This window comes from Salvia hispanica, chromosome 1, assembly GCF_023119035.1.
Source record: "Salvia hispanica cultivar TCC Black 2014 chromosome 1, UniMelb_Shisp_WGS_1.0, whole genome shotgun sequence".
Lineage (NCBI taxonomy): Eukaryota > Viridiplantae > Streptophyta > Magnoliopsida > Lamiales > Lamiaceae > Salvia > Salvia hispanica.
Window position 1 is genome coordinate 31,234,833 of NC_062965.1, and position 8,986 is coordinate 31,243,818.

The following is an 8,986-nucleotide window of genomic DNA, read 5'->3' on the forward strand; positions in this document are numbered from 1 at the left end:
CAATGATGTCTAGGCAATTGATCAAAGTAAATATATACACACATATATAACAAACAAAGTAATCATGACAAGTGAATTTGCCTGGGATCCTTCACCTTGATCCTCCAGTGTCCATCACCAAACTTAGCACGCTTTGCCTTAACCCTATTGTTTCTAATCCTGGCATCCGCCTCCGGCGTCAAGGCGCAGAACTGCCTCAACTTCTCCGGCATGCTGTCATACACGCGCCACCACCTCTCATTGGCAGAGTCGCTGGCGAATCTCCGCGTGGCCGCCTTGTCCCAGTTGCAGTCGTAGTCCTTGTAGCACATCCACGGCTTCATTCCAAGGTAGTGCAATGCGTAGGCATCATCCGCTATCCGGTGCTCATGGCCCCCATCCGACCGGAAGAACTTGAGGTGATTGATCTTCTTGGGGAGGCGGTGCCACCACGGGAACATCTCGTTGAGAAAGCCCTGGTCGCCACCATTGTAGGAGCGAACCAGCCACCTGTTTGCAAGCGAAACAAAAATAAGTATAAAAAAGATCATAAATTAGTTTTTGAAAAATTAATTAAACCTTGCATCGCACACATAAAATCCTATAAATTCCTATCACGAACCTTCTCTTCATTAGAGTTCTGAAGGTGCACAGGGAAGGTTCGAGAAGCATGAGGCCCGAGTTGAAGATTTCCTTGTTGTTGGGGGCGGCGGAGATCTGCGGGTGGGTGAAGAAGTGGTCGAGGCTTCTGGTGACGATGAGGTCAGAGTCGATGAACATGACCTTGTCGTAGTCTAGGAGCTGCCAGAGGCGGAGCTTGCTGTAGTTCCACTCGTTGTAGGAGTTCTTCCTCGACTGAGGGCTTCGTATCCGTCGGATTCGCTTGATCTTCCAGCCGGCTGATCGGAGGGCTTCAATTGATTCGGGGGAGATGTGGTCGTCGGCGAGGAGGATGAGGTCTTTGGTCGTGTTTGTTTGGAGGATGCTTTGTGCTAGAGCTATGGCTCCACACACGTATGCTTCTGAGGAATGTAGCACTGTCGCGTATGCCTCTGCACCTCTTAATTCTGAACCTAAACACAACCAACCTTTTAATTTTGATCTCAATTAGTTAGATTAATTTGCTAACTATATTACTCAAGAAACAACTCTCCTTCGTCTAGTATATCAAAGTAATCAAACCAACTTTCTTCCTACTATAGGAATTACCATACTATGCTTTTAATGATTTATTATCCTATGTATAAGAGCATGGAAAACTCACATAATTTTATGTCCAAAAAGGTAAAACGGGGCTAAAAAGGGTTCCTAAAGAAAGGCGAATTGCCAAATAAACTAGAAAGATAGTCAAATTCGAGTTCTTCCTACATTTTTCAAAATTAAAATAATAAATCACATAGTTTGAGATTTTCACTATTATAAAATACTTCTTTTTTAACAATTAATCGTTGATGTAGCAATCGGTTTAAAACACATTAACAAAACAATATTCAAAATTAAGTACGAAATGACGTCCACATATTTAAATTGGTTGCTACATCAGCACGTAATTCGCCGGAAGAAGGGAAGGATGTGATAATAATAGCGAAAATCTCAAACTTTGTAATTTATTTTCAATAAAAAAGTGTCAAATGGACCAAAATTTGACCATTCTTTGTGATTTATTTAACAATTTTCCCTCAACGAAACGGGTAATGGTTCAGTAGCTCACCGGATTGTGCTAATGCCGGGCTGACCTGGCAACTTCCGACCGGGAGGTGCACCAACTGTCTGATCCTCCTCAACTCAGGTCTATAAATCCAAGAATCACCAACTCGCAACACAAGATCATCACATCGGAAAATCTCCCACATCGGACCACAACACCCTAAAAACACCGCCAAAACCGGCCTCTCACCTCCCACTCTCCCACTCCTCACCAACAAATTAGCCACCACCAAATTCACATGCAACCTAGCAACATCTCTCCACCCACTCCCCTCACACACCCTACAAGGAACCCTAGCCACCACCACATCCAGCTCCTCGTACCTCCCGAACTCCGGCATGGGCAGCTCCGGGCACCTCGTCTTCGTCGAGCTCTCGTTGATCCACTCTGGGAACAAGTCCGACCACCGCAACCCCTCATCCAGCGTTCCCATCTCCACCTTCAAAACCCTCCCTTTAGTCACCAACGCTGCGGCTTCGTCCTCATCCATGTTCACCAGCCCGATGTTGAACCACTCGTGCCCCATTTCCCGTGATACGACGTCGTACCAGGCTGGATTCAGTGATGGTTTGGGGTAGATTTGGAAGTCGTCGTGAAGCTGTCTTAGGTAGTATGTGGTGAAGACTAAGAGGGCTATCAAGAAGAGGAGGAAAGAGGAGGTGAGGGGCTTCGGCTTCGAGGGCTTCGAGGCCATTGAATTTTGATTGCTGTGTTTGCCATGGATTGAGAGGGTTTGAGGTAGTTAAATATGGGATGGATGGAATGTAGGTGGATTGTAACTGTAAGAGTAAGACCATGGATGCACGCTGCAATATTGTATTTCCTTGTCTAATCCGTTTTGGCAGTTTTATTGTATTGCTTTGCTTTTCCACAATGCGGGTGACATGTAATTAGCATTTTCAACATTCTCTACCGACTCATATTTTTATTATATAACTAATTCTTGTAAAATAGTAGAAAACAGTTTTAGCATAGTACATCAATATTCAGATACTCCTCTGTCCTAGGCTAATTGGGGATAGCTCGAGTTTTAATGGGTAATTGGTAAAGTAAGAGTGAAGAAGAAAAATTAGTTGAAATAATATAGTGGATGGTGAGATCAATAAATAATAAAGTAAAAGAAAAGATAAATAAATTCTATAATTAAATATGAAATATTTCTACCTCTTATAAAACAGAAATTCAGTTTATATGTATAGGACAGAGGGAGTATTAAAAAGCATAGTAACCGAAAATGACAGCATGGAAGAAACAAATGCATTTTATTCTAAGAGAGCATTAGAGTGACGTTTTAAAAATTTTAGCCAAATATTACATTTTCTATATAGAAATTTTCTTTTATTGGGCGATAGCTAAAACTGTTACAAATTTCATAATTATTAGACTAAATCAACGTATTTGTCCAAAAATCAGATGGGCAAAATGACTTGAACTTGTAGTTAGTGTTGAGGTACGGTTTTGGACGATCAGATTGGTAATGAGTAAAAATTGAGTAAGCTAGAAATTTGGGTATTAAGTGTAATCCAAGGCTTGCTCAATGTGTCAAATCTATTTAGTATGGTCGTACCTCAATTTTTCAATAAATGAACTACTGTGGATAAATAAGACATGTCGCCCTTAACTATTCTACCTGTACAACTGACTAGCCCAAGTTGAAGGCCCATTTTATTTGTGGCAGCCCAATCCCACTAACCCAAAGCTTGAACCCAACTTCCCCACCGATATAAATGAGATATTTTCTCATTCTCTCATGGCCCAATAGTATTTCAAGAGTGAGTGGAAGCAGCCCAATTTTTAGGTGAAAATTTTGCGAGATTTTTCCTGCGTCTACATGACTGTCACCGACCGAGTACTTAAGTGCTTAGCCTATTTAGGGGCTCTTATTATTTTTTCATTTCTTGATTTTTTCAATGCCAAACAATACTGAACACTAGACTTCGCGTTCGAATTATGCTAGGTAAATACGACAGTTACCGATCACTTATTTGCTCATACACCTTTCGGAAGTCTCTTTTCCAAAATATTACTCCCTGCGTCAATAATTAAAAGGCCAAATTTGATAGGACACAGATTTTAATAAATGTACTCCCTCCGTATCTTTTGGAATCTCCTTTAAAAGTAAAACAATCTATTTAAGGAAACTTTTTCTTCTCTAATGAGGTGAGTCCGATTCTCCACTAACAAAAGTAGAATAGACCCCACACTCTCATAAGGCATAACACACATGGTAAAAAGTGGATGAAAAATGCTAGCGGAAGGTGGATCATTTATTGGTAGATGAACGAAAATGGCAAAATTAGACGATTATTGGTGGACGGAGGGGGTATTACTCATTTGAGTTTGGGGCGGGTGTAAAGAAATATAAAGAAAAGTGGATAAAAAAAATAGTAGAATGTGAGTGAAAAGGGTTAGTGGAATGTGGGATTTCCCTTGATATTTATAGTAAAAGTGAATTAAGATTCTTATTGGCGGACGAACCAAAATAGAAAAATCCAGGTCTCTAATCACAGACGGAGGAAGCATCAATTAGGGGAATAATTTAATGTTCCGACAGCATAAGAGAAAAACTAGTGAGGAAACTTTAGAGGAAAAAGGAGAATGAGTTACGTAATTCCGTCACCTTTGCATTAAGAAGGCTGTCATGTGGAAATCGCAACAACTTTTCCCCTTGTTGTGTGCCTTTAATACACATATGCTTCCAACCACTCTCATATAATAATAAAAATTTGGTGAAATAGTTATTGCGCTAAAAATGTTTCTTTTTTCAAACCAAAAACATATATAGAACCGAATCAAATATACGTCTCACAACGAAACGCTGCAAAAAAACAGGATCAAACGCCAATTAATCTAAAACATGTAGTCATTCACTTTAATCTTCATCAATCTTGATCTATCTCCTAATTAAAGGCTGTGTCATTTTCATTACATTACTTATTTAATTCGGAGATACATTCAAGCTAGCCCAACTTGTTTAATTATAGTTAAATTAGATAATCATCACCAACAAATACAAACTTTTTTGTGCATAATTATATATTCGCTCTCACATAATTAGATTAGAAGACCTAAAATCAATGTGTTTTAGAAAAGAAATTAAATCGCTTTAGCCCCCACATGGCCCCTTACGCGTATTTGAAGGTCGAAAAGCATAAGTCTTTTGAGTAGATAGTGCCATACATTGCTTTTCGTTAATAGTGCTTTTAATCTACTTTAAGCAAGAGAGAGAAAAGATAATTAGTGGGGGTGCTAATCCTCTATTATCTCCTGACACACACTTATACTTTTCTTTTATTCTTCTCAACAAATATAGTGTAGAGTGTGGACTGGTGAAGAGAATTTAGATAGCTAGATATGTGAAGAGATAATTAAATTTAATATGACTAATAGTTTTGGTAGCTTTATCTAGATTTAACCTATTTGAACAAGGTTTCTTTACTTAGGGAGACATCAAAGCAAGGGTCAAATAGTTATCAAAAGGAACATATATACATAAAGAGAGAGAGTTAAATTTGGTTCAAACGAGAGTGCTTTAGTGGTAGTAGAGAACTTTTCATAATTCATACAGTTTATTTGGGTGCTCTTAATTTGGATGTCTTTTTAGGCCATCAAAGATAGGAAGACCCCTTTTTGACTGAGACTACCTTTGAATGAAGATAATACTTAGCTATATTTATACATGAAAAGGTGCACATCAAATACATAAGGCAAAAACCCTAAAAATCAAGGTGATTTATACATACCCATATTAACATATACACATATACTGTACATGTATATACTATGTGTTTTCATGCATACATACATCTATACAAATACATATATGTAGGGACAAGACAAATCTTGAGTAGTATACAACAATTTCGAAATATTCTTGCTTGCAGAATTTATCATGTCTTGGGTCCCCTGAGCAGAACCTTCTCAGTTTTTCTTCACTTCTACAGAGAATTAAAGTGCACTTTTCTCCTTTCCTAGAAGTAGAGCACACACATAAACTCAGAATTTTGATCCTAGCTATTTATGATTGCTAGCTTTATTATTTTCACAATGTATATTATTGAAGTGTATTGGTTTTGTCGTTTGACCTTTCTTTATGTTCAAGAAAGCATTAGGTTAAAAGGGAGAGAGAAATGTAAATGATTCATTAAGATGAAAATTATTGAGTTATTCTTTTCATCCATTTCATCAATTAGGTTGCTAAATTATTGAGTTATACTAATATTCTTTTCATCCCTTTTATTTCTTATCCGAATTGAATATCAAAGATAGAGATTGATATGAAATGGATGGTGACCAATGCATGGGTTCATCTTTCTATACCTAACACGCTGAGAAAAATCAGGATGCAGCTCAAACAAGGTATTGCCCCAAAAATAAACTCGATGTAAATTAAATAATTATGAGCCATTCCATATATACAATAATACATCTTGTATACATATATACAGAGATGTGATAAGTCAAAATGAAATCCACTATTTATAAATGGTTTGGAAACCCTAATAAATTAAAGGAAAATAAATTAAAAATAAAAACAATAAAAAGATAGCCCTAATAATTTAAAGGAAATAAAACAAAATCACGGAAATTAAAAATAAATCCGGAAAAACAATAGAAAGACCACTCCTCAGCCTGTTTCACAAGCGCAATGCGAATTTCACGTTATTGTAACACAATTGACGTCTTGGCGTTATCCACTGGACCTACATTAACAAGGGTTATTTTGGAATAATTATCATTTGAGTGAACTATAAAAATGGTCCCTGGACTATGGGTTTATCTCGCCCATAGTCCCTGGACTTTAAAAATATCGCCAGTAGTCCCTGGACTAAGGGTTTATCTCGAAATTGGTCCTTTTGGCTTTTTTTGGTACGAAAATACCCTTTGATATTATTTTGGGGGGTTTGGGCAATTTGGTATTTTTACACTTTTAACATTTTAAATCTGATATTATTTCAACTATGTACTAACTTTGATATTATTTTAAATTTATCATCCTTTTTTCCTTTTGTCATCATTCACTTTGTTTCTTTATTTCAATATTAGATTTAATTTTACAAAATTTTAAATTTTAATTTTTAAATATCAATAAATTTTTTTAATTATAAAAAATATTAAATAGCAAAAATTAATAGTTATAATCAATATTTGATAGTGTATAGTACTATGTAATCAATAAGGTATGACAACGCGTTAGTTTTAATCAATATTTAATACAGTAGCTTTAATTATAAATAGATTATATAACACAATTTATTCTGAAATAAATATGCATCTAATGTAAGACTAATATAATTATAGTTTATTAATTTGAAAACAATCAAAATTTACTGGAAAATTTCAACAAAAATACTCCTATATAAAATTTTTAGTAAGATCAAATTTTTAGTCAACTTCATAATATTTAATCACAAGCAATTATAACAACCGAACGGAGGCTAAATAGAATAACTCTTATTTTTCCATCATGATTAATATTATTTTTCTGTACTTCTTCAATTCAATTGAATATTATATTAAATAATAAAAATTAATAGTTTTAATCAATATTTATAGTGTCCATGAATTAATAGTTTTCATTAAAAAAATTTATTGATATTTAAAATCTAAATATTAAATTTAATTTTATAAAATTAAATCTAATATTGAAATAAAAAAAAACAAATTCAGTGAAGGATAACAAAATGGAAGAAGAATGATAATTTTGAAATAATATCAAAGTTAGTACATAACTAAGATAATATCAGATTTAAAATGTAAAAGTGTAAAAAGACCAAATTGCCCAAACCCCCCAAAATAATATCAAAGGGTATTTTCGTACCAAAAAAAGCCAAAAGGACCAATTTCGAGATAAACCCTTAGTCCAGGGACTACTGGCGATATTTTTAAAGTCCAGGGACTATGGGCGAGATAAACCCATAGTCCAGGGACCATTTTTGTAGTTCACTCTTATCATTTAAATCACATTTTTTTGTTAATTTTAGTCAACTCTATAACTTTTTGAAACTGAAATATAAAATCGTAAATTTCACTACTTTTTACAATTGTCCTCTAGTGGTTATAATCAAAATTGATGCAGCAACAAATTAACTTTAATTTTGTATATTTATGAGATATAAAGTGGGTATATTCAAATTTCAATTGTTTTTGGAAATGAATTAACAACAATGAATCATATACTCTATCATACTCTTAGCACATCAAAAATAATATCACAAATGCCCGCAACGTCTTCAATGTAATATACAGTGTCGCTGCATATTGTAATCAAGACCGTTTAAAATTCAAAATCAATAATAGATACTCAATCAATTTTTAAAATTTAGTATACACGAAGTTGTCATTGGCTTGTTCCACTCTAATTAATCATTTGTTTTATTATAAGAGAGAAAGAGAGGGGTGAGGGAATGGTTAGGAAGTTCATAATCCCCATGCAAAATAGAGAAAAGGAGGTTGCATGCAAAGCTTTATAAACTTTAGGTAAATGGAGAGAGGCTTTATTCGCTTGGTTGAAGAAGCAAAATCGTACACAGTTCCCGATTCCTTCAAACAGACAGCCCCCACACCTTGCTTCACTTTTTCACCTCCTCGTTTTCTGTGTTTATTCATTCTACCATACTCATATTTTTGTGTTTGTGCCCATAAACTACTCAAAATATTAAAGCGTTATTTTATTCATCATTTGGTAAAAAAAATTTGTAAAACTTTTTACCCGATTCAGATAACTATAGAACTACAACCACCTGCATTGATTGGGATAAAAGGAAAAGTTGCACTTGGTTATAATGATAAAACATTCTCCAATAATTAGAGAATAGTAGATATTGATTAAATGTCAAGCAAATTATGTTCGCCTCCAAATTTCTAATATAGAATCATAAAGAAATAATAATGAGATATTAGTGGTATTCACATTCATAAGGATGAACAATCATGGTACAAATTGCAATCACTCCATCACACAAGTGCAAAAGGAGCGAAAGAATCATAGAAATGGTGATTATATTAATTTAAGTAGTGTATAATCTGCATGAAAGGTAGAGTCCCACTAACACCACAATAAATATATATGCATAGAATAAAATGATTATAAAATGTATGGAGAAAGAATGAGATAGAGATAAAGCTGATTTGCCTTTGGTATTCCTCCTCCTTGTCAGCACATGCATTCCACTTTCCCACTGCAACATTCGACTTTGGACTAATGCACTATTTCTATAATTGCCATCACAACCATACATTATTCCTCATACATATATGTATGTATTCCTACACACCCAAACATAAGTGTCACAAATC

General features: G+C 34.9%; 1 protein-coding gene across 2 annotated transcripts; it reads right to left on the minus strand.

The window, feature by feature from the left end:
* Positions 1 to 43: 43 nt before the first annotated feature.
* Positions 44 to 4,387, minus strand: LOC125192813 (putative UDP-glucuronate:xylan alpha-glucuronosyltransferase 4). Of its 2 annotated transcripts, none has more exons than XM_048090580.1 (4): positions 4,308 to 4,387; positions 1,691 to 2,394; positions 602 to 1,046; positions 44 to 489 (listed from the first exon to the last, which is right to left on the minus strand). In XM_048090580.1, exons 1-4 carry the CDS (start codon positions 4,328 to 4,330, stop codon positions 63 to 65), a joined length of 1,599 nt encoding a protein of 532 aa, XP_047946537.1. In that variant the 5' UTR covers positions 4,331 to 4,387; the 3' UTR covers positions 44 to 62. The 2 variants fall into 2 exon arrangements, with proteins under 2 accessions (XP_047946537.1, XP_047946464.1); XM_048090507.1 differs by having other exon boundaries at positions 602 to 1,052.
* Between the last annotated feature and the right edge of the window lie 4,599 nt (positions 4,388 to 8,986).